This window comes from Pituophis catenifer, unplaced genomic scaffold (genome assembly GCF_029215685.1).
Source record: "Pituophis catenifer annectens isolate HBS135680 unplaced genomic scaffold, rPitCat1.0.hap2 SCAF_6, whole genome shotgun sequence".
Lineage (NCBI taxonomy): Eukaryota > Metazoa > Chordata > Lepidosauria > Squamata > Colubridae > Pituophis > Pituophis catenifer.
Window position 1 is genome coordinate 67,861,959 of NW_027256886.1, and position 26,491 is coordinate 67,888,449.

At 38.1% G+C, this 26,491-nt stretch overlaps 1 protein-coding gene across 1 annotated transcript in view; it reads right to left on the reverse strand.

The window, feature by feature from the left end:
- Positions 1-6,726: 6,726 nt before the first annotated feature.
- KIF20B (kinesin family member 20B) overlaps positions 6,727-26,491 on the reverse strand; it is a 57,760-nt gene continuing 37,995 nt past the window's right edge. The window contains exons 25-33 of the mRNA XM_070945253.1: positions 25,970-26,125; positions 23,555-23,722; positions 20,009-20,161; positions 17,254-17,349; positions 16,394-16,594; positions 11,679-11,768; positions 10,885-11,032; positions 9,426-9,568; positions 6,727-6,870 (exon numbers count right to left, since the gene is read on the reverse strand). Coding sequence (XP_070801354.1) covers positions 6,802-6,870; positions 9,426-9,568; positions 10,885-11,032; positions 11,679-11,768; positions 16,394-16,594; positions 17,254-17,349; positions 20,009-20,161; positions 23,555-23,722; positions 25,970-26,125 — 1,224 coding nt within the window. The 3' untranslated portion in view covers positions 6,727-6,801. The remainder of the gene's footprint in view (positions 6,871-9,425; positions 9,569-10,884; positions 11,033-11,678; positions 11,769-16,393; positions 16,595-17,253; positions 17,350-20,008; positions 20,162-23,554; positions 23,723-25,969; positions 26,126-26,491) is intronic.

Consider the following 26,491-nt stretch of genomic DNA (forward strand, 5'->3'; position numbering starts at 1 on the left):
CCTCCCCCTCCCTAACCCCCCCTCCCCACCCGTCCCCCCCTGTGACTTCTTCATAACAAAAAAAAAAACCTAATTCATAACAGATTACTTACTCCCTCCTCTAAATATTGACCTTTACTTACTAAAAATATTATTAATATTATAACATCCCCCTTTATCCATACATTTCAGAAAAGAGAAAAGAAAGAAAAAAAAAAGACATTATACTATAACATTATAGAATAACTTCTCCACTTTAAAACTATATGATAAGTCCTACTTTAACATTTAATCTTCTATATATATTACTATAACATTTCAAAGCGGCCTTCCCCCTAAAATCTAGTTTAACATTCATTCCACTCTATCCATTTCCTCCACTCCCCTAAATATATCACTTAAAAATCCCTTTTCTTAGACTAATCAATCTACTAACTAGCTTATTCACCCACTATCATGCAGAATTACCATACACAACATTTCTTAATATCTTTGATTCACTGCCCACACTACTTAAAAATATATGTCTATATTTTCCATTATATCTAAATAAAAAAAAAGAAAAGACAATGACTTTAAATTTATAATCCATATAATATCTTCTTTGAGGTCTTTCCACTGGATTGGTAGAACCAACATCCATAATCGGGTAACATAGCTTGCTGGTGCAACAGTTTATTCAGGATCTTCAATCATATCTGCCCCCATCAGTAGTAAATATCTTCTTATATGTATAAAGGTAAAAACAACCACCCGAGTGACATTATAATTATATTCCATATAGTAATAATTGTGGGTTTCATCAGGATTATTAATTCCCATCTTCGTAGTGGGTAACAACCCGATCTTCTGCATGCCCCAGCATAATTCTCTTGCCTTGTGATTCAAGATAATTATAATATGTTTAGCAACACAAAAAGAAATTCCAAAGTGGATAATTCAAATCCATCAGTTTAAGGCTCTTTTCACGTCCCCAGATTACGGCCATGCAGAGATCTGCCACAATCCTCAGGATGATATTAACCAATACATCGCCTCTTCTATGTTTACACATAATCATTCATATTTTAAAGTCACTGGCTTCACTGTTGCTTGATTTAGAAATTTCTATTTTTATGCAACCTTTTTCTTTTTTTCTTTTCTTTTTGTGGGTTTGGTTTCCATCCTGGTTTCCTTTCTACAAATTGTGTATCATCTGGTCGGTTTTCATTCTGCTTTGTAGATTGGTCTTGTTGGTTTTGTTTTTGTATCTCATGTTTCTTTTTTATCCCTTGTATATCCCCTAATTGGTTTCCATGCTTATCCTTGCCTTGATAAGTCATCACATTAAAGTTAGATACCACTTCTCTCAAATTTGTAGATAGTCCAGCTGGGGTATCCAATAAATCCAAAGGCAATTCATCTGGTACAATCTCTGTAATTCGATATTTTACCTTTATTTCCAGCTCCTTCTGCTTATCCTGTATTATACCTGAAGATGTTAAGTTCATTTTCAACCTATTTTGATAAAATTCTTCCGCTCTTTCAACAGTATTTAACTGATACCTTTCTCCTTGATATCTGAATATAATACCAACTGGGGCGTCCCACCTAAATGGGATATTTCTCTTTTTTAGCTCATTCACCAGAAAACCAAATTTCTTCCTTTCCATCAATATCTTAGGTGGGAGTTCCTTGTAAATCCAAATCTTTCTTCCATACAATTGCAAATTAGAATTGAAGGAATTTTGCACGATATTATTCCTAATTTCTTTATCTGTAAAATAAATCACCACATCTCTAGGCAATTGCCTTTGCTTGGCAATCCAGGAGTTTATTCGATAAACTCTGTCAATCCTACAAAACACTTCCTCAGGTTGAACCTTTAGAATCCCAGCTAGAATTTCAGAAGATATTTTCCTTAAATCATCTCTATTATTTTCCTGCAAACCTCTTAATCTTATCGCATATTCTGTGAAATTATATTGTACCATTAAAATCTCTTTTTCAATCTTCTGTTGCAGATTTTCTGCATTACCAGACTTTTGATCAGCATCCATTTTAGGTTTTTCTTCTAAGCTATTATCCTGAGTGTTTGTCAAATCATTTTCAATTTTTTGAGTTCTATTGTCCAATTTATCTTGAATTTCTTCCATTTTAGACTCTAGTAAATTAGTATTTGTGTCCAACTGTATCATAAATTCTGAAAAACCATTAGCCACTTTTGAGAATTTTTTCTCCAAAAAATCAAACTTAGATTTCACCAATTCTTTAATTTCCTGCTTAAATTTATCAAGTTGCTGATTCACAATCTCCTCCCTTCTTTCAATCTCCTCTAAGAAAAATTCTATTATATTAAAATCAGGTTTCTGAGACTGAAGAGTTAAGACTTGTTCTTTTAAATTGTTGGTGGGGGAATCCCCCCCCTTCTTGTTTATCTGACTTTGTGAGTCTCAGTGCCATGTTTCCGCCCAGGCAGGCTTTGTTAAAAAAAAAGCAAAAAAAAAAAAAAGACTTCTTTCCAATCAACAACAATATCAAGTCTCCAAGGGAAAAAAAGAGAAAAAGACACAGGAGCGAAGTTTTGTCTACAAATGTAGCCAGTGGTATTTATTCCGCTACATTGTAGTAATAGAAAACGGAAGGACTTTCCCTTTCAGCCTCTCCTCCAGCCGACGCCATTTTAAAAGGCTTTTTTTTCCTCTTTCTTTTCCTCCTCTCTCTTAAGTAATTTTTAAAAAATCAGTAAAATACTTGCGGTTCAGTATTACAGGTCCAGCTCACATTTTCTTTGAGTAGTCTGTTAAATTTGCAGGCTTGCTTTTGACGCCTGGCTCTGCATTAGCAGAGGTCTCCCAAAGCCCGGAGCAGCGGCTGGGGATACGGGGCATCTCATCCGCTCCGTCCCAAAAGTAAAGGAAAAACTTTTGGGACTCCGCAGAGTTCTACCCACCCCTGCCGGCTCTATCTCCGTTTCCTCATGGAAACGGAGTTTTTTCGAGCCGCCATTCCGTTGTGAAGGCGGCTCTGACAGGCAGTGGAAGCTGACGATCCCAAAGGAACGTCTGGCAGCGACGAGCAGCAAACCGGAAGTCCCAATTTAGTTACAATCTTAATCAGAAACAAACAAACAAACAAACAAGACTTCATCAAATTCTGGAAAGACTTTCAGTAAATGAATCTAAATGTAAATACGTTTACAGTCCCTTGAACATCAAGCTTCTTATAAAGTACTAAAGATTTATATACTGTATCTTGGCAAGAATATAAAGAGATGGTAGATAAGAAGCTCACAAGAAAGTCCCTGCTGACCATAATCAGCCCCAGATTTCTAAATAGAAACTCTTTTCTTTTCTCTACCTAAATGTGATTTCTATCTCCTTTATGAATAAGGATCCACATTTCTGTTATTATCTAAGCACCTTAGAATCTCTACAATAGTTTGAAAACAGTTATTCAACATTCTCTATTAAAACATAGCGTCAAAGCTTCTTAAAATATCAGTGACAAAGGAATAAGGAGGAAATGTGAACAGAGGAAAAAAGTAGGTGATTTCTATTATTTCTTTTCTTCCTTCCTCCAGCCCGCTTCTTTAAAGGTCTCTCACTCCAACTGGGGAGCCAAATCATTTTAAAAACAAGCTCTACCAGGAATCCTATCGTGTGTGTCAAGGCTCTTCTGGTTATCCTTTAGGTGCTAGGGACACTGCCTAATTTCAAACACCATGGTTTATTAGCCTCAATGGCCACGTTCACACAACATGTTATGCCTACAATTGAATCAACTGCATTATGGATGAGGGAAAAGGGGAACCAAGCCACTGCAGATTTATGTCGCTGCTGACACATTTGTCTTTTAATGCATTACTATCTAGATTTACGGCCTCCAATCCTCTTACAAATTAGCCAGACGTGACCAGCTCTCAAAGCATACACACCCTCTACTGGCAACTTCCTTTTAAAAAAAGAAACATTACTTCAAAACAATAAAATAGACCCCCAAAGGCAAGGGCTTATTTTTGCTCTTGGAAAGGAGGTTTTTTTCTTTTTTTGCCCCCCCCCCCTCCCAAAACTGAGCATCCATTATTATTTGCAGAAGCTCAACCTGGAGAATATTTTAAAGAGTGTGTCACGTACCATTTAATGCCCAAAGTAAATATGCCAGGTGGTGACTAAGGCCTCAACGGTTACCTGTTTGGCTGTATTGCATTGTGCTTTGGTCCAAATAAACATTTCCCCCACTTTCTGCAACCTAAAAACTCTTGTCAGGATAAAAACATTTCAGAATGGGGTTCTTTTCACTTCTAATTTTAAAAAGGTGCTGAAGTGCCATCTAGTGGAGGTTTCTTTGTCTTCTAATTTAAACTAAGCCAGAGAGACCCAGACAAAATCATTCAGTCGCAAATTCAATTGCAGAAACAAACATCAGATCTTATTTGATGAATAATCGCTTGAGTTAGAACTCAGGATAAAGCAGGGCCACCAGCTCAGTCTAACAGCTAACTGTGCATAGACCCAACTAGCTCAAAATTGGAACTGTTAATTACCTAATACTAATTATTTGCCAAGCTATTATTCAATGCTGATTAACCCCCTCTCTATAGAAAGACAAAAGGCATATTTAAAATGTATTTGTTATTGTTAGTTACGAAGTCGTGTCCGACCCATCGCGACCCCATGGACAATGTTCCTCCAGGCCTTCCTGTCCTCTACCATCTGGAGTCCATTTAAGATCACGCCTACTGCTTCAGTGACTCCATCCAGCCACCTCGTTCTCTGTCGTCCCCTTCTTCTTTTGCCCTCAATCATTCCCAGCATTAGGCTCTTCTCCAGTGAGTCCTTCCTTCTCATTAGGTGGCCAAAGTATTTGAGTTTCATCTTCAGGATTTGGCCTTCTAAAGAACAGTCGGGGTTGATCTCCTCTAGGACTGCCCGGTTTGATCATCTTGCAGTCCAAGGGACTCACAGGAGGCTTCTCCAGCACCATAGTTCACAGGCTTCAATTCTTTGGCGCTCAGTCTTTATTATGGTCCAACTTTCACAGCCATACATTGCAACTGGGAAAACCATAGCCTTGACTATACACACTTTTGTTGGCAGGGTGATGTCTCTGCTTTTTAGTATTAAAAGTATTAAAAAGTATTAAAATGTATGCATAAGCAGAATTGAAAGAGCAAGCTAGAATAGGGCAGAGGGATGGCAACCAACTCAATGGCAAATTCATCTTAACAACTGTGTCAAGAAAGGTCAAAAAATGGGACAAAACTCACTGTTGTGGTCCGCCGGTGGCCTGCGGAGCTGGCAGCAAAGTCGGACAGTGAGGAGGCTGGTGAGGAACATGGGCCAATCCTGGGGAAGGTTCAGAAAAGGGCTCTGCGTCAAAGGCAGAGATGGGGCCAAGGCGATCTGGGAGTTATGTGCGGACTCCGGAGCCTCCAGAGTCGGACATCAGAGAGGCAGAGGAACAGGGGGAGCCTGTTCCCAGAGCGTGCATGCGCAGAGCTGCCAGAAGGCAAGAACAGTTAAAACAAAAGGGTCGACTCGGGAGTAGGGCTTAGAGATGATTGGCCCCTCCCATAAGACATAAAAGAGGAGCAAAGGCACGTGGGCTTTTGCAGGAAGCAACTGTTGTTCATGCTGGCCTCTTTCAAGACTGCAGCTCCGTGTTGATTCTGTGTTCCATGTGGCCTTGTAAAGTTAATTGCCAATTAGGCCTTGGCAGCGTGTCAAGGGAGATAAAGGTGGGTGTTTATCAGCCTTATCCCAAAGAACTGTGGCAGACTTCTGTTGGACTCTTTACAACTATTTGGGACTCATCTGTGAATGAACAGATTGAGAATGAACAGGCTCTGAATGAGCAGAATTCACAGCCATTGAAATAAAAAGAGGGTTTTTGGGACTCATTGTGTGCTTTTACTGTATCAGGAAGCCTAGGTCAGAACACTCACTGAACAACTTTTTCACTTAGCAATAACAGAAATTTTGGGCTCAGTTGAGGTTTTCAGTCCAGAAGTGCCTGTAAAGGCCCAGGTCCTTATAATGACAGGAATGTTCCCCCAGGACCTATTGTCAAGTTTAACAACTCAAAGTCTAGAAACATGGCTTGTTTAAAAAATCTTTCCAAGCCAAGATCATGAAGATGCTAAGTTCCACAACCAAAGAATATTTGGGAGCATTTATTTATTTGATTTACCTTCTGCTTTTTATTCAGGAGTTTACGGTAGTACCGTAATAGCATATAGAGCACTTCTTCCTTCTATCTTTCTTACAATATCTCTGTGAGATAGGCTAGACTAAGACAGAGTAACCTGCCCAACATCATCCAGTAAGCTTTTGTGATTGTGTGTGTAAATGTATCTTTGAGTCAGTTTTTGAGTCCCTGCAGTTTTTTGGGGGGAAGATTTTTCAGAAGTGGTTGGTAAGTGCCTCCTTCTTATGACTGACAGTGATTGACTGGTCCAAGCTCACCCAGCCTGGCTTTGTGTCTAAAGCAGGGTTAGAACTCCTGATTTCTAAACTAATGTCTTAATCACTACACTAAATTGGCTGTCTTTGTGCTTGAGAATGGACTAAAATCAGATTCACTCCATTCTACCCCAACACCTTAATCATTATACCACACAGTTAAAATAGCAGATTCAGACTTGTGTAAGAGGGCTTCTGAAGAGACTACATATTAAAACAAAAAAAGACCATGGACTCTTCAACATATTTTAATTTCCCTTCGCTCATTTTTACAGTAATATCAACAAAATCTACACCAAAATTTTGAAAAGTAGCAGTTACCGCATTGATAAGATCTATGAAACAATTCATTACAGGGTTATCCATGAAAATAATATTGCTATTTTTTTTTCATTCGGAGCCGTCGTTTGATGATTTCATGATCGGTTTCCTTTTGATCTTCAAAGATCTAAAAAAAAAAAAATGAAAAAGTTTTCTATCCGATCTGGTACGCAGATACTACTTGGTCAAAGTGTAAGAATCGGAGCAAATTCTTTCTTGGAACAATAAAGAAGGAGAAGCTAAACCTCCCAAGTTTACAAGAGCTTTCAAGTTAAAGAGGCCAGCGATCAAGTAACTTTGGTTCTCAAATAACAGCATGATGAAGGCCACAATATCTTATATATTTATTCTTAGGGCACCTTGGTGATGGTTTCAAATCTCACCAGGCTCAAGGTTGACTCAGCCTTCCATCCTTTCAAAGGTAGGTGAAATGAGGACCCAGATTGTGGGGGCAATAAGATGACTTCGTATAAATATACAAAAGTATGAAGGCTATTGCTTAACGCATTATAAGCTGCCCTGAGTCTCCGGAGAAGGGCGGCATATAAATTAAAAGCAATAAATAAATAAATAAATAAAAAATCCTGAGCTGCTCTAGATCTGATGCAAAGTAAAGAAATAATCCAGTGTTCATTACTTGTCCAACTAGAAGCCAAATGATGTGGGAAAGTTATTACTATTTTAGAATACAACCTCTTAAGGCTGGTTAGCAATCTGAATTCATGACTCTTAGATGACTAACAACAGACCTTGAATAAAATAATAAAACAAATGGTTTTAGCACCAAATGCTAAGCAATAATGTATTTTGGTTTTCTGCTAAGAATATCCTTGGATCAGGGGTGGGCAACTGTGGTCCTTCTACAACCTGTGGACTTCAACTCCCAGAATTCCTGAGACAGCTTGGCTGTCTCAGGAATTCTGGGAGGTGAAGTCCACAGGTTGTAGAAGGGCCACAGTTGCCCACCCCTGCCTCAGATTATGCTTGCTGACTCTCAATATTATCCAAAAAAGATAAAAGATTCCCACTTGGTCAAGGAAAAAAAAAATGCCTCAAAATTCTCACCATCTTATTATTTTTAGATAATGTTTATACTTTTATTTATTATCGTATGATGGTATTCCCCTATTAAACAAGTTTAACATGTGTAATTGCAATTATTACGGTTTAGCGTTATATGCAGACTAGCTTAGGACTTGTTTCAACAAAACATAGTTAAAGACTGAGATAACTGAATTGCTGTGAAACATTAACCTGTGGTTTAATTGGGTGATTATTATCTGTTTTATTTGTACCTTGAACAAACCAGAAACATATCCTCCAGCACAGCTTATAAGACATATCTGGATACTGGAATCAATAAAGCTTCTAAACCAAGATAAAGTATCACTAATCTCACCTAAAGGTAATAAAAAGAAGCCGAATCCAAATACAGGTGATGAACTTTGCTTGCTCTTCTCGGCTTTATTTATGATTAAGCTGTTTACTTTTAATTTGGATAAAATGCTGCATTCCGGTTGACCCATATCAGAAGATTTTGATTTTGTGTTAATCTTGCAGTTGAGAAGTGGGGCAGGACATAACCTTAAGACTTATTGAATAACTAATATATAACCAATACAACTTATTCAAGCCAAAATAATGACAGCTTGGAAGGCAAGACAGAAGTGGGAAATGGTGATTTTGCTGAAATCCTATTGTTGAGGATAAAAATTAAGCCTCTCAACATATGCACATTTACTTTGGACAAACCCACTGGACTGTACAGACTTCAATTAAGTAGAAGTATATAAAATAAAACTAAAGATAGAGAGTGTGTTAAGGAGAACAGACACGGAATGCAATAGGAAATGCATCTTTCAGTTATATTCCCAGAAGATGGTAGGGATGGGCCAAATAATAATGGAAAAATAAAAAAAAAAATCCTAAATCTATGTTGTCTCAGTCTATACAATATACCCGTATCATATTCTATAATATCTACCTGTCACCTATTTCTCTGCCTTTCTTTCAGAGAAACCTGTAAAATTGATTTAATATACAGGTAGTACTCAACTTACAACTGTTCATTTAGTAACCGTTCAAAGTTACAATGGCCCTGAAAAAAAGTGATTTATGACCATTTTTCTCATTTACAACTGTTGCAGCATCCCCATGGTTACGTGAGCAAAATTCAGATGCTTGGCAAGTGACTCACATTTATGACCCTTGCGGTGTCCCAAGGTCATGTGATCCCCTTTTGTGACCTTCTGACGAGCAAAATCAACGGGGAAGCCAGATTCACTTAACAACCGTGTTACTATCTGAACAAATGCAGTGATTCACTTCACAACTGCGGCAAAATAGGTTGTAAGGTGGGGCAAAACTCATTTAACAACTGTCTCGCTTAGCAACAGAGAGTTTGGGCTCAATTGTGGTCGTAAGTTGAGGACTACCTGTTAGTAGAAAACTCTAACGCATCCCAAACAAAAACATGAAAAATCCTGCCATTGCCCCTCATCTTTGACCTAACCTTATTTCTTCTGAGCATCATGAGCTTTTTTATAACTTTTTTAAATAACATCTTTCCTATAACATCTGTTTCCCTTCCCCCTCCCTCCCCCCCAAAAAATTAGGTAAGTTTCCAGCTTTCAAAAGGCTGTACACTCTGAATTGGTCAAAATGCTTTGTGGAATCACTTACTACAGGCCCAGAAAATTCAACAGGAGTAGAAATATTGGTTGAGTGCAGCTTCCGCTTAGCTTTCTTGGGTTTGTCATCATTTTTCTGAACAGTTTCTTCATCAGTAGATTTGGGAGATTTCATTGTTGCCATCAGCTTCTTTGCTGGAAAGGGAACAGTAGGAAACATTTTTTAAAAAAATTCAAAACAGTCCAATTCTATCTCATTATTTGTTCTATTTGTATCTAGACCGGGGGTTTTCAAATTGCATTCTATGAAACTCTAATACATGGAGTTCTCTGAGAGATGCTGGTTTAAACCATCAGTGAATCAAAAAGTTTAAAAACTAATCTTCCTCAATTAAATCTCTTCCTTTCTTCTCCTGGAAGTCGTCTTTAAGAAGTCATGATCCATACAACTGAAATTCATTCAACAAACAGGAAAATCTTGAAAGCAATGTTTTGGAACAATGATTTTCAACCTTGGCAACTTTATGACAGGTGGATTTCTCCTCCCAGAATTCCCCAGCCAAGGGAGGGAGGTACGGAGGGAGGGGGGGAGAGGGAAAGAGGGAGGGAGAGAGGGAGAGGACAAATTGCCAATACATGGTGTATGTACTCTGCCCCTCAGTTTTATGTTGAGCATTACCGGTTCACTCTCACCCAACTGCATTTTCTGCCTTCCTTATGCTTACCCTTATAAATAATTGCATGTACATTGCATTATGTATATGCAGTCCAGCACATTTTCTTTAATATGCTGTTTATTCTCGGACTTTATTCTCTGACTCATTTTATCCTAAGCAAACTTATGACACAAACAGTGTGACTTTTTGGTGACTTTATAGCAGTTACGTCCAAGTGAGAATTTGAAATGGGATCTTCCTTGTTTTAATTCAACAATTTATCACACCCTATTTTTAAGCTTTACAGAAGCTTCCAAGAGGCATGCAAAGCTTCTGGATTTAAAATTGTTCAAGCTCAAAACAGACCCTTCTCTCAAACAATCTCAAACCTTCTGGAAGAGTCTAAAGTCAAAATGACACTGTTTTGAATTCAAAATAGGGCTGGCTTTGACACTTCCAGAATTGTCAAAGCAGCATTGGAAGGTTTCCAGTAATTTTGGAACAGCTGATTCAAACTCAAAAGAGAACGTGTTGAACTTGAAATACTTTACTTCTTGTAGTCTTCTAGAGGCAATCATTTCAGGAAAGGGAAGCTTTCCAGTTAAAGACCTGTCTCTAAATGAGGTGAGGCCGAAACTAATTAAATTACAGTTTCAATGTCCCTCCAGCAAAGTATTACAAGCAATTTTTAAAAAACCCCAAGAACGCAAGTGATGCCCAAAATGGATTTCTTCAGCTGTGTAGTTTAAATACCAACTGTCCCTTTTAAAATATGCAGTGTTTCAGATGGAACAACAGAAATATCTCCTAATTGCCTCATATTAATGGAACAGGCTTCTTGGTTTGGCTGCTTACCTTTAGTTTGTATGATTGTAGGGGAATTCTGCAAGAGATTGCCAAATTTGTATAGGGTTCCACCTGGGGATGCTGTGGATTGTATATTTAATGCATGTTTATTTCTTAAGGAATAATTCTTTCTGAGAGTGGCGTTAGGAGGAGGAGTCTAAAGCAATAGAAAACATTAAAACATATATTTGAAACATTTTATTCAGGAACTAAAGACGTTTGCTAAATTATATTGTCCTTTATAAAAAGTATACCTGCATCAGATTATTACCATGTTTTGAACATTAAATATTCTCACACATATTTCCAATATCTTATACATCTCTACTCAAATTGGAGTTCATTTGTGTAGTCCTTGTCTTATTCCTTAGTACCTCTAAGTTGCCTAGATCAGGGGTCTCCAACCTTGGCAATTTTACGACTTGTGAACTTCAACTCCCAGAATTCCTCATCCAGCTTTGCTGGCTGAGGAATTCTGGGAGTTGAAGTCCACAAGTCTTAAAGTTGTCAAGGTTGGAGATTCCTGCTCTACAGCACTTTGCATATGTACTTTGGAGAGGAGAAAAAGAAAATTAGTTGCTAGAAAAAAAGGAAGAGCCCATTACTCTGGCCTAAAGCAAGCTAGTGTCCTTTACAATTTATCTCCTTTTTAACTGCAATATAACAGAACGTGTGGTTCACATAATTGCTCAAATCAGGAATGTATGCAATCTAATAATTAAATTATTATATCGTCAAAATAAAGCTACTCTGTGTCAAACTACTGCCACAGCATTATATTATAAAGTTATTAATTCACATACCTTTTTTCCTTGTCTCCTTAATGAATCAGACCACCCATTCATATTAGCTGGCAATTTTATGTTCTTTTCATTTTCATTTTTCAAGGCATCCTTAGAAAGAGAAAGATGTGTTTAGTACTGAGCTACAGTTGTGATACTGGATTGTTAAAATTCTTTTTAGAGGGAAATAACCAAGACTGCCAATCTTTTCACACATTGGACAGAGTATGTTATCACAGACATTAGCAAAATAACATTTTTTAAAAAGCCAAACACTTATGAGATCTCATGGGAAGGGCATTTACATCTCATTATGCTTTTCTAAGGTTAATCTTAAATTCAAATTAAATCCAAGGCAGTTTTCCAATAATCATGAATTATTCCATCAGGGACAAAGCAATCTGTGATTTTCTAGATGTTATAACCTCTAGGGATTTCAGCAAAGGAAGAGAAATACTGTCAATTTTATTTTGACTGCGTTTATAATTCTGTCCTGTTCTGTATTAATTCCATATTGTTTAATCTGAGAACATGAAAAAAAAACCATTGTTCCGAATTAAGCTTAACTGTTCTGCCATTTTTATCCACTTTATAAATTATTCTATTATTTTTTTCGCAACAAGGAAAGGTTTTTTTGCTTTTGTATTAAATTGGTTTTTGCTTTATATTAAACTGGACACCATTCCAATTTTAGAATGAAAGACTCAGAATCAGTCCCAGGTCTCTGGGAGAACCTTCAGCAATTTCTCCCTGAACACCATCTGGATTCTGAGGGCTGAGATTTTTCACTAAGTATATCAGAATGGCAGGATTTTGATCTAATATATACAGGCACTTCTTAAGCAAAAATGAATACTTGCAATCAGTGCGTGAGCATTAGTTTGTGCTTCAGACTGAATTTAGAGATTAGCATAATATTTTATTGCCCATTACAGTACATTCGTCATGAATGAAAGAATGTCTAAATAGGAAGCAGGGTGGATAAAAATCAATGATTTTTTAAAAAAAATCAAAAAAATCTTCTTTTTTTTTGTTTAAATCGGATTTTTTTGATTTTTATTGAATTTATTTTAATAAAAAACTTTTGGGGTAAAAATCTATCATAAGATAGTTTTCTATTTAAGATACATAAATAATTTAGTTTATTCAGCATGAAATGGAGCTTAGTTATGTAGCATGAGGCTGTATATTCTGCAACACTGGGACTATCGGTGAGTCAACAGTGGGTCAAAGGAGTAGCAGAGATGACAGTTGCTCTTTAAAAATTATGATTTAAATTGAGTTGATTAAAATCAAGCCTTTTTACTGGTGATTTAAATCATGATTTAAATTGTGATTTAAATCAACTCAATTTAAATCAAATCCACCCTGATAGGAAGTTAACAAAATCAGTCGCTTTGATTTTCGTGGCCCTCCCTGGGGTCCAAGTAACAATGATTGAGAAGCCTAGTTCTGCTTCAGGGGGTGAGCTCAAAAAAGATTGGATGGATGGATGGATGGATGGATAGATAGATATGGAGGGAGGGAAGGATGGAATGACAGGATAGGATAGGATAGGATGGGGATAGGGGATGGGGGATGGGATGGGATGGGATGGGATGGGATGGGATGGGATGGGATAGAATAGAATAGAATAGAATAGAATAGAATAGAATAGAATAGAATAGAATAGAATAGAATAGAATAGAATAGAATAGAATAGAATAGAATAGAATTTTGATATATTTTTTTAAATGCCTGCTGGCTGGGACCAACCCGCCTTTGTATTTTGTGCCAGGGGCTAATGAGGAATAAGAAAGACCTGTAAGGGTGGGAACCGTATATAGATTTATTATACATGTGGTGAAGTTCAATTCACTGTTCAAAAACTACCACTTAATTGAGATATTATTGTTGTGGTTATCTTTTATTTTATTAACATTTTCTCTCAATTTCTCTATATCTTGTGTGATATTTGCATACATACAATTTTGGTTTTTCCTCTTTTTATTATTGTATTAAAGCAGTAAATAAATAAAACCTGTTTAAATGAAATTTATTTTCAAACCCACAAGATTAAGATTACCATGTCTCAAAACTATTAATGGATATGAATAAATAATGGCAGATTTCAGTTAGTTAGCAACGATTCTGACCAAAAGATAGATACAGTAAAATCTCAATTCACAGATTCTAATTCAGTGGACCTGATATACTGTGAACAAAATTTTGCTAAAAATTTTACCCTTAAACAATGAACTTGGTTTCCAAAATAGTAGAGATCATTTATAAAAACATGTTACTTGTATCTATTTCCACTTATGCATTTAAGCAAATGCTATAAATTGGCATAAAATGACATGATTTATATTTAATACAAAAATTCAAATATAATGGGTATTCAGCTTACTGGATACCTTTTTCTCTTCAAAATAGTCTGTTAAATTGAAGTTTTACTGTATATTGGAAAAGCAGGTTTGATTACAAGAGATGGTAAGAAATAGTAGATGAAAGATCAACTGTGATAATTGTTATAATATAAATGTGGTATTTGGGTGAAATGTGAAGAAGGATTAAAGCAGCAATCCCCAACCTCTGCGGCTTGGCGGCCCAGCTTGTGGGAATGAGAGGGGAAACCAGGCCACACGAGTGGTGGGATGGCACACATGAACATGTATGCACATCTTGACTTCTACGCACAGCCCACCACTCACACAAGTTGAGCTGTACATGTGTGCACTGGCCCGCTGCACATGTGGCCCGGTTCCGAATAGGCCGTGGCCTGGTAGTGGGCCGTGGCCTGGGGGTTGGGGACCCCTGAATTAAAGTATTGTTATCTACTTGTACTTGTTTATTTATTCCGTAAGCTTAAAAAGATTCAGTACCTGACTCACATCAGAAATACCCTTATTTCTAAGTTTGTTTTTCCAGAAACTTGACAGCATATTACTCTTGAAGGAAGCACAGTTGAGAAGACAAAAGTTATTTTTCCATGCAGTCACCCCTAAGTATTCATATACAAATTTCAAATCTGAATTTAAACCGTCCCTTTTAGAAATGTTGAAAAAAAAATAGTATTAATAGTTAAGAAATGGTTTTAACGTTTGAGGGCACTGATCAAGGTCAGATCTTAGCTACACATTCAGATTCCCGAGTGGATTTTTCTATTTTTTAGGGGGCAAAAGAGACACGCTTGATGTACAGGCTTGTGTTTCTCACCTAAGATTTAGTCATATACAGATGCCTAGAAAATTAGAGTTACATCTGCAGCTCACATTATTATTATTATTATTATTATTATTATTATTATTATTATTATTATTATTATTATTATTATTATTTGAATTTATATACCTCCCTACTCCCGAAGGACTCAGTTAAAAATACATTAAATGCTTTGGCCCACAAACAAATTTAAAACACCCCAATTTATAAGACAAATTTAAAACAATTTAAAACAATTTAAAAGGGAGGTTAGGCCAGACCAGCCTGCTGGTATAAGAATGTTTTGAGGGCCCGGCGGAAAGTGCGCAAATCCAGGATCCTCCGTATCTCTGGCGGGAAATTGAAATTATGGCATTTCAATTCTATTATAACTTCGGGGGCAGCTAGCCATGAAGAACACATTGGTAAAAAAAACCCAGAGACTTGTGATAAATGTTTTCAGGCTAGAACCTGTTTTTTCCCAAATAAATTAAACAAAAAGACTACTACTTATATAAATATCAGTGCAGGTTGTTTAAAAAGTCTTGTGACTCGAGCCCTGGTGGCTTCATGGATACATTCCTATTATTTTCTTGGTGACAATTATTTATTTATTTATTTATTTATTTATTTATTTATTTATTTATTTATTTATTTATTTCATGTATTTATATGCCTCTCTTCTCCAGAAGGACTCAGGGCGGCGAACACAAGTTAAAAACATGTACAACAAAATCCCATTTTAAACCAAATTAACTAATAAATAATAAATAATAAAACCCAGAATCAGAGTCAGCCTATTTGCTTAAACAGCCAAGTCTTCAGGTCCCGACGGAAGGAGTGGAGATCAGGAGCCGTCCGGAGCTCAGTAGGCAACTCATTCCAGAGGGTGGGAGCACCCATAGAGAACGCCCTACCTCTGGGCGCCGCCAGACGACATTGGCTCACCGTCGGAACCCTGAGGAGAGCAGCCCTATGTGAGCGAACAGGACGGTGAGAGGCAGGCAGGAGAAGGTCCTGCAAATATCCCAGACCTAAGTCATGTAGGGCCTTATAGGTGAGAACCAGCATCTTAAAGCGGACCCGGAGAACCACTGGTAAAATTAAAGCAAAGTGTAGCCTTATTTTGGCACCAGAGTAATTGCCTACCTAGATCAGTGTTTCTCAACCTTGGCAACTTTAAGACATATGGACTTCAACTCCCAGAATTTCTCATGCTGGCTGGGGAATTCTGGGAGTTGAAGTCCACGCATCTTAAAGTTGCCAAGGTTGAGAAACACTGGCCCAGATTATAAAGATAGAACCAGATGCATCCAATTCCTTAAAAAAAACCCCACATATAACTGTACAAGCCAAATATTTAAGAAACCATGTATAATTGTACATTTATAAGGAAGTGTGTCCTATTGTATCCAATGAGACTTATTCTTTGGTTTGGGATTACATCCTTTGGTGATTTAACAATCAACTTTTTAGATTTCTTTCAGAAGTCCTATTGTTTCTTCTGTATAAGAAACACACTAAGAATATTTGCTTTCTTCCAAACATGGTACCTCATCCATAGTGCAGCTCTTCCTTTTTCTTGTCTTGGGCACCTTAAGAGTCACCGTAGAAGGACTTCCTTGATGCTTTATTTCCATCTTATTGGGCTGCAAAGGTGAAAACTGAATTTCCATTTCAGATTTTGGAAAGCGACTAATTTGTTCACTCTCAGAAGACACTTCATAAGAATCTAAGACAGCATCTGGTTGGTCCTACAAGTACAATAACATGACATAAAATAGAAAGCAGAAGAAAAAACTATTGCTTTGCCCTTAAAATGAGAAGGAAAACAATAAGGTGAGAAACTGAACAGAAATCTCTAAGAAAGTGACTCTGTTGCATCCACTATGTCATTGTTCAAATCTTCGCAGTAGGTCTTATAGTGTGATATCAAAAACTTGTCCTATCAAAGGAGAATTCAATGAAGTACAATTTTACTGGAGGATAGAACATTGAAAAGCAACATAGAAGTGCATCAATAAACCTAAAGTGATTTACTCCCAAAAGACCAGTTTTATATGAAAACTAAACATCTTTCAATGCAGCAAAATCCAATACCAAGAAGCAGAATGCCTCAAATATATCTAGGATTAAATGCCATTGAGCAAAATGCTACTGTCGCTGGATGGGCCCTTTTTTTAAAATATCTTGGAATCATTTTTTGACTCCTGCTAAATGTGTGAACTAATCTCTGCGGTTTTCTTGGCAAGATATTTGGAAATGGTTTGCTATTACCTCTTCCCTAGGGCTGAGAGAGAATGCTGGCCAAGGTTAGCCAGCTGGTTTTTTTCCTAAAGCAGGACAAACTCACAATCTCCTAGTTTCTACCCTGATGCTCTAACCACTACACCAAACAAGATGAGGGGATTACCTGAACATTATCTCCTGAAGATTCCTTGCTAGACTTTTGCAGTAAGGAGCCATTTGACAAGTTGCAATTTGACAAGTTAGTTTTTTTTCCTTTAAGCTGTGGAAGAAAGAATTTGATGGGATTTTAAGATCTGCATTGTTCAGAAATACCACATGATTTTGTTGCCACTAGTGATGTAACAGGACAAGATGAGGAACCTGATTTCTACCATAATGGTGACCACATGGTGAAATATCTTCCTAACAGAACAGCACTTAATTGCAACTTTTATTTCCTGCTCCAAGTGCCTTGTTTTGTCAATCATATTAATAATATATGCTGCTTTATAGAATTATGGGCTATGTCTGCTTGAGAAAATGGCACCTGAATGCATCAGGCTATCTGGAAAGAAATAGATTTTTTTTTAAAAAGTTCTACGGCAACTTGAAGTTTGCTGTATGAAAAGAACTAGATAAAGCAACCACTTTCTTCTAATAACTGCAAAAATAGTCTGCATAAGCAACCGGCATGATTGCTAAACTGCATGTGACTTCCCATATTATGCCAGCTGCATTCAGCAAACTATAAGTCATTTGGGTGATAATATTATTTTTTGTCTTGAGTGGGATAAGGATTGGGAGACTTCTGGAAGGCAATGCCTCCATTTCTACTCTTATTCTTCCCCAAACAACCCAAAAAATTGCAGGGCCAACATATGGCTACTGTGATGCTCAAATGTGGCAACACAATTCTGAACCACTGGAAGAGATCAAAAATGTGAGCAGTTTGCCTCCAAAACTATTTACTTTGTTTTCTCCTCTCCAAAGTCTCCCACTAAAGGAAAAATAAAAAAATAAATTCAGCTATACCATTTTAGTGACATTATATAAGACTTCCCCAGTTGATTGCAGGAGTAAATTGGGACCCTCAAAGCAAATAAATAAATAAAACAAAATGGTGGGCATTGTTTTTCTCTCACACACATACTAATCTACTACTAATAGTCTTTAATTCAGGAATTTAACCAATCTAAGAGAGTACAGGCAAAGAACAATTGCTAAAGATCCTAAAGAAAGAAGTGTTGTGCTGATTTAATCCTTTCTAATCCTTCTCTTCTAAACTAAACACAGTTGAAAGTTAACCAGACTAAAGTCTTGTTCAATTTAGAGAAACTGTTCCAATATTGGATTTTTAAACTCTGGCATGCTTAGCTAAACTTTAACTAATAATTCATTCTGGATCAGAATACAAGTAGTGCAAGATCAATATTCCATATTGTATATATGTGAAGGTTCGATCCTCAACGAAGATTTATTTTGCCCATTTCAGAAATAAGCCAGTTTCTGGAAGACAGGAAAAAATTATCTTGATATTTGCAACCGTTAAATTGCCTCCTGATTTGCCTTCCTGCCAATAAGTTCTCTTTTCAATTTATTTATAATAACTCTTCCCTTTTTGTGCATTACACTTTTTTGGAAAAGCTTTATGAAACAAAAAGAAAGTTTGCTGCAGGATAAGGAAAATAGAACCACCAGATTCCAGTTTTAATCTTCTAAGGCAGGGGTCTCCAACTGTGGCAACTTTAAGCCTGGCAGACTTCAATTCCCAGAATTCCCCAGCTGGCTGGGGAATTCTGGGAGTTGAAATCCGCCAGGCTTAAAGTTGCCACGGTTGGAGACCCCTGTTCTAAGGCAAGGGTCTCCAACACCAGTCTCCAATCATGGCACTGGGCCATGGCATGCCAGAAACTGGGCCGCACAAACAAGCAAAACCCTCGACTTGCAAAAGTTCACTTAGTGACCTTTCAAAGTTACAAAGGCACACTGAAAAAAGTGATTTATGACCGTTGCAGCATCCTCATGGTCATGTGATTTACATTTGGATGCTTGACAACTGACTTGCATTTATGACGGTTGCAGTGTCCCAGAGTCATGTGATCCCCTTTTGAGACCTTCTGACAACCGAAGCCAATGGGGAAACCATCTCTGAACAACCGCATTACTAATTTAACAACTGCAGTAACAACTTAACAAACGTGGCGAAACGAGTCGTAAAATGGGGCAAAACTCACTTAACAAATTTCTCAGTAATATAAATTTTGGCTTCAATTGTGGTCGTACATTGAGGGCTACCTATACAGCATACCAAATCAAAGCTGCTCTTAAAGGAATGGAGAAATTCGGGATATAATGGATACAAAGCCAAAATTGCTCCCTTCCTATCTGAGACCCACAATGATTGTAAATCTGCATGCACAGAACTTTCCATGGGAGTCTATAGAGATTCTTAGTCATCCAGGTCATGGTAGTCCCAAAGGTGCTTTTTCAGGAGGCAACTGGACTTTGTTGTTTTTTCTTTTGAAGACGTTTCGCTTCTCATTGAAGAAGCTTCTTCAGCTCTGATAGGATATTGGGGAATGGAAGGATTTATATTCCTTGCAGACAGCTGGTCATTTGCATCCTTCAACGACTCTCTAAAAGGATGCAGGTTACCAGCTGTTTGCAAGGAATATACATTCTTCCATTCCCCATTTATCCGGTCAGAGCTGAAGAAGCTTCTTGGATGAGAAGTGAAATGTTTTCAAAGGAAAAACAAGAAAGTCCAGTTGCCTCCTGAAAAAGGGATTACCATGGGATTATTAGGATAGATGTGCTCCCACCTGCACACTTTGCTTTACCCTAAATTCTTCTTCAAAATGGAAGAAAAACACACAACTCTTTATCTGAGGATAAATTGTGCTGGGCTAAGAAGAACTCAAATTGTAAACTACCATTACCTGCACCTGCTTAGAGTCACTGGACTCTTCCACCTGAGTTTTTTCTGCTCCATTTGAAATCGTCAACACTGCAGAGGCAACATTTCCACATCCAATCTCAGTTAGTTCCTTGGAATCATCATCTCGTAATCCTTCAGCGGTAATTTTGTGCTTCTTTACAGGGTGAAAAAAAAAGACATTGTATATTTAGCTAAATAGATTCAGACAGGATCAATAAGAAGACAATTTAAAATGCAGCGAAGCGTGGATCAATATGGGGATTTCAGTACATTTTCTGTTCAATAGTATTTAATTTAAACATATTCTTTATTCATTGAATCTGCAGCCTGGTTTTCCTTTGGGAATTTAAGATGATATTTATTTATTTAAAAAAATTATATTGCTTCCTATTTGCACATGGCGACTCAAGGCATCTTACAAGGACATAAAAACACAATATAAAAGAAATAAAAATAATAAAAAAGAAAAATAATAACCCTCCACCCCAGCGACAACACACATTCATAAAAGGTAAAGGTCCCCCTCGTACATATATGCTAGTCATTCCTGACTCTAGGGGGTGGTGCTCATCTCTGTTTCAAAGCTGAACAGCCAGTGCTGTCCGAAGACGTCTCCGTGGTCATGTGGCCAGGCATGACTAAACGCCAAAGGTGCACGGAATGCTGTTACCTTCCCATCAAAGGTGGTCCCTATTTTTCTATTTCCATTTTTTATGTGCTTTCGAACTGCTAGATTGGTAGAAGCTGGGACAATTAACGGGAGCTCACCCCGTTACGCGGAACTAAGGATTCGAAACGCTGAACTTGTGAACTTGTGTCTTAGCTGCTGAGCCACCACGTCCCCCCACACACATTCATACTAGCCATTTAATGGGCCCCATCCCGCTCTGGGTTCCCCAGGCCTGCTGGCAGAACCTCGTCTTCAGGTATACGTGCATGGGGATCTCTCCTCATTCTCTCTCAAAATTTCTTTTAAATAAAATATGCCTACTTGGTTATTTGCAATATTTGTAAACTATCCCAATTAGTGGAGATTCTGAGTAGTGCACAACGAAGCAGAATAAGATTGCAAATAAAATATAAAATTAAAAAAAAAAAAAAGACACGAAGCACACACTCTGCTAGTTCACTTGAGGATGGTCTCTAGCACAAGTCCAAAAGCTCAGAAGACTAAATCTGAAGTCCCAGGGACCGACCCAAACTGAATCCTTATAAAAAGGATACTAATTAATTTAAGTGGTGCTCGTTATAATTCAAGGTCAAAGGCAAATTGAAAGGTTTTAATGGTCTCACAGGTTGCCCCGGAGGATGGAGTCAACTGTACTTTCAGGAAATCTGTTACACAGCATGAAGGCTATAAATGAAAAGGCCAGCCACCTGGCTCACATCATCCCCTACACACCGTTTTAGGGAGCGGGGATTGGTAAGAGGCTCTTCCTAAACATTTGGACTGGATGGAGGGTTTAATTCTGGCAAGGCAGCTCTTGACATTCTGTGCTAGGCTATGCTATGCAGGATTTTATCGATAAATGTTATAGATAAAATGGAAGTCAGGTAGAGAGTAAAACAATTCATTTACTGACTGTTCAAATTTACAACACTAAAAACTTGATTTTGGACCACAGTTTTTGTTGAACTGCAACATTTTAAAGGGAACACTTAAAACTGACATTTTCCCCAATCAATTTTTTGCCAAAAATTTATGTGGCAAATTGGATGCGTTAAGTCACCACAAAACCTAAAATATTAGTTTGGCCTTTAAATGTTCTCCAATTATGTTAAAGGAATCAATTTGGTAGCTTCTCCCTGCACAGCAAAAAAAATATCCCTCTAACCCTAGAGAAAAGGCTGTCTGCTTTTACATTATTGTTTTAATTGTGAAAGTGTTGATCTTTGAAATCAGTCTGTTTTAAAAGCTTTGGAAGGCCTTTTGGAAAACCTGCCTATGGGTAATCCTCAATTTACAATCACAATTGGGACAGAATCATCAATTGTTGAATGAAGCAGTCATTAAGCAAGATGCTCACGTTACTGCTGTGCTCAACAACTGCAATCCCAGAACTCCCAGTTGCGGTCATTAAGCAATCTCGCCATTAGGACAGAGTGAAAAAGTTGGTTGCCGGAGAGTTTGAGTTCCACACAGAGCTGAAATCTTCCCAATAGGCAACTCTTTCAGCCAGACCCCAGAAACGAGAGGCAGTCCTCTTGGCTGGTAGCCACAGCTTGCAACCTTCCTTGTCTTAATGCTTTCTGGGAAAGCCAGCCAAGAAGATTGCAAATGGAGATCACATGATCATGGTGAGTTTAGCAATTGGTCATAAGGATAATGGTTCTCAATCATCCAGATCTCGATCATGTAATCAGGGGGTGAAGGCAACTTTTCGCAACACTTGGAAGTGCTTTACACATCATAAAGCATCCATCCCAAGGCTACCATTAATTTGAACCATTGTTAAGCAAATGGTTGTAAATCAAGGACTGTCTGTATCAGAATAAATTCATGATTGTCGTTATTATTGGTTGTGGCTGTGACCTGATAGTTCCAAACCAGCCTATGCTGTGGAAGCACTTAGAATTGGAGAGAGAAGAAAGATAGACTGGTGGTGATTTTGCACCTTCAAAGGTCGCACTAGATTCTTGTGAACTTTCAGTCAGCAACTTTAAATATCAAGAGCTTGGCCTGCAGCCAAAGGATGTGGAGAATGCAGTGCTTAGCTATGTAACCTACAGGGCTCTGTGCAGCTACTGATAATTTCTTAAAAACAACCACAGAAAACACTAACCTTGTGTCAGAGCTGGATTAGAACAAAAATCCCCATTGCTTAACCCACCTTATTTATTTATTTCAACATTCGTCCCTTGGTGGCCACCCAGATGTAACTAGGAATTTCTCTTATGGCCATTCCCCAGAAATTCTTCTTCAGAGAGTCAAACAATGAGTGTTTTGCCTCCAGAAGTTTCCTTGTGAAAGTAAAGTTGTTCTCCAGGCCCTCCACAACTCCCCAAAAGGCTTCCACAAGACATGCCCTCTGGAATGAGGTTTCCTCCACTACCACCATCCCAAAAAAACCTTGGTGGTTCCCATCCTACTGGCATTTTGGAGGGTCTTGAAGACCTGGCTCGTCAACCAGGCCTTTAGTTAAAATGAGTGTAGCTACTTCCAAGGAATAGATATGTGTTTTGTTGCTGCTCAGTTTTCCCATCTCTCTGCTTTCTGGGTTATTTTCTTTTATTGCTACATTCCTTTATTCTTTTATAATTCTCCTGTTTTCTTATAAGCTGTCACTGGAAGTCAAGTGACGTGTACATCAATTAATCAATGTTGTGAAGTGGCAAAAGGAAGACATGAGTGTTCATAGAACATGCCAAATGGTCGCCACAGCAAGGAAATCAATATGCATGTATGTAGAAATCAACAGGCCTTTGATTACCTTGACAAGAACTTTGTCTTCTTTTTTTTTTAACCACACCTGTGCTCCCATGGTAGGCAAATTGAGAATAGCGGAGAAAAAAGACTTCTGAAGGATAGTTGCAATACTATACAAACCTTCCCAGAAGATTGCGGTATCATCTTTTTCAATTCTTCTATTTCTTTATCTTTCTGTACGTTACTTGAGATTAGAGAACTCAGCTGAACTTCCAGAGCTGCCACCAACTGGTCTCTTTCTACCCGCCATCTTTGAAGGTCATGGTCTTTTTCTGCCACACGGTTTTCCTGGAGAGAAAACAGAGATGATGATGATGATGGATGTGTTGTGTTTACCATGAATGATTCTTTGTAGTTTACAAACATAAAAACAAAGTAAAATAGAAAAGCCAATTAAAAACAGAAACAACCACGAGACATAAAGTGGTAAATAGACATAAAGTGGTAAATATAAGAGTAACCATTCCTCAATGGCCCTTGGGAGCAAATCTGTTCTTAACTCCGGAAGGCCAACAATGAGGTGGGTGTGTCCATAGATATGGTCAAAAATGTTATGATGGTACAATGCAATCAAAGCTTTGACTGCTTTTTAAGTGCAATATACTGTTGTGGCCGCCATCTTGACATTTCTTTTACCATATCCCATGGATACCCTTGGCCAACAATGAGAGTGCTAATGTGTGCTAAATCTAATATAGAAAAGATGTTGAAAAACCTGGAGACTACCTCAAGAAAGCATTGCTCAAAACCCTAAATTTTTTCACCTTATTTGGGGAACCATTAAAACCATCCTCCACTTATCCATATAGGATAAGTGGAGGATGAATTGAGAGGACTAACTTAAAGGAAAGGAAGGCTGTCTTATATAAATACCTTGGTGCCAACAATCATCGGGATAAAAGACATATAGGTCAAAACCAACATTTTAGATTGCATTTCAAAACGTAACCAAAACAGTAAACCTAAAAGTGTCATATGACTTTTGAGCCTGGAATGTTGATTGCAAGTTGTTTGCAATCATAAGTCAAGGCACCCTGTGACTGCTTCATTCAACGACTGCAATAACGGCACTCCCAATTGTGGCTGTTAAGTGATTGAGTGGGTCATTAAGCAGAGCGAGCTTCAGGGGTTGCAGGAGGCCGCCCTGGCATGATTTGGAGAAAGCACCTTCTGAATGACCGCAAGAATGGCACTCGCTTGCAGGATGACCCAATGCAGCTTTGGTAGGAAAGCCATGTCTCACATCAGCTGGGCATGCCCATAAGCAGCTGCAGAACAACCCAAAAGTAAGGGGATAAGGATGGAGGGGGCAAGGCCTCTGGACTCACTTTACAATTGGTGAGCCAGCTGAGCATCTGAGATGGTGAGGAGAAATAGTGAGTGGGAGCAGTTGCAACGTCCCTGCAGCCCGTCGTAAGGATGGGTGGATTGCCAAAGGCCTGAATTTTGATCACATGAGCATGGGGGCACTGCAACAGCTATAACTTTGGACAAGGGTCATACCTTCATTCAGCACCGTTGAAATTTCATGAATACATTTTGTGTCAACTGTCATTTCTGTGTAATTTTTAGAGGCAGTCTTGCATTGGATGCCCAGTTAGAATTTATTAAAAATTATTATGATCGGTCACAAAGTCAGCCCGATGTTTAGACTATTACAGGCAGTCCTCGACTTAACAACAGTTTGTTTTAAAAGTCTGTAGAGCTTCTCAGTCATCCAGGTCATGGTTGTCCCAAAGGTGCTTTTTCAGGAGGTAACTGGACTTCCTTGTTTTTTCTTTGAAGACGTTTTGCTTCTTATCCAAGAAGCTTCTTCAGCTCTGACAGGATACCATTCCCCACTATCCTGTCAGAGCTGAAGAAGCTTCTTGGATGAGAAGTGAAACATCTTCAAAGAAAAAACAAGGAAGTCCAGTTACCTCCTGAAAAAGCACCTTTGGGACAACAGTTTGTTTTGTTTAGTGTCCTTTTGAAGTAACAATGACACTAAAAAAAACCCTGACTTATGATCAGTTTTCACAATCACGACCGTTGCAGCATTCCCATGGTCAATTCAGATGTTTGGCAACTGATTCATATTTATGATGGTTGCAGGGTCCCAGAGTCGTGCAATCCCCTTTTGCGACCTTCTGACAAGCAAAGTTGATGGGGAAGCCAGATTCACTTAACAACCGTTTTACTAATTTAACAACTGCAGTGATTCACTTAACAACTGGGGCAAGAAAGGTCATAAAATGGGGCAAAATTCATTTAACAACTGTCTCACTTAGCAGCAGAAATTTTGGGCCTAATTGTGGTCGTTGAGAACTCCCTGTATTGCTCTTGTTGAAGGAGTTTCTAGTTTTTAAAGCTGAAGCATATTATAATGTGTACATGTGCGTGCGTGATCTTACAGAATTTGTCTAGGCACACATGTATTTTTCAGATATTATATGCTCAACAGTAAGGCACAAGATAAATTGGAAGACATTCATACACAAGTCTTTCTCTTTGATTTTTTTCAGAGATACAAAGAAAAAGCAAAAATTCACTTACTGCTTCTGTGAGTTGCTTGGCATAATATTCTTTATCTCCAGCAAATTTTTTCATCTCCTTGTTACGGAGAGTTTCCGCTTCCTTCGCCTGAGTTATAAGGAACGTCTTTTCTGCCAGCCACTTCCTATGATCAGTTTCATGCTGTTCTTTGCCTTCCTGTTTTAAAAGGAATCAGAGTTACACCTTTTCTTCTAATGGAACTGAAAATGCTCTAGAGACAAAATCATTGAGATGTGAAAATCTCCGTTTCCATTCCCCAAATTCCTCAAAGCATGCCTGCCTTCCTGTCAAAAGAGCATGTGTTTAAATATCAAATTTACATATAACACTGAACTCTAGCAGACAAAGGAGTACGTTCTGCGTTTGTGAGCTCTCTTCATTTCTCTCATCTTGTTTCATCTGAATTGGAGAAACACAGACTTTGTACAAAGCTAAGGGAATGTCTCATGAAAACTGTTTCTAATCAAAGAATCACCGGGGGGGGGGGGGGGTGTTCCATTCCTGATCATTATTTGTTGTAAG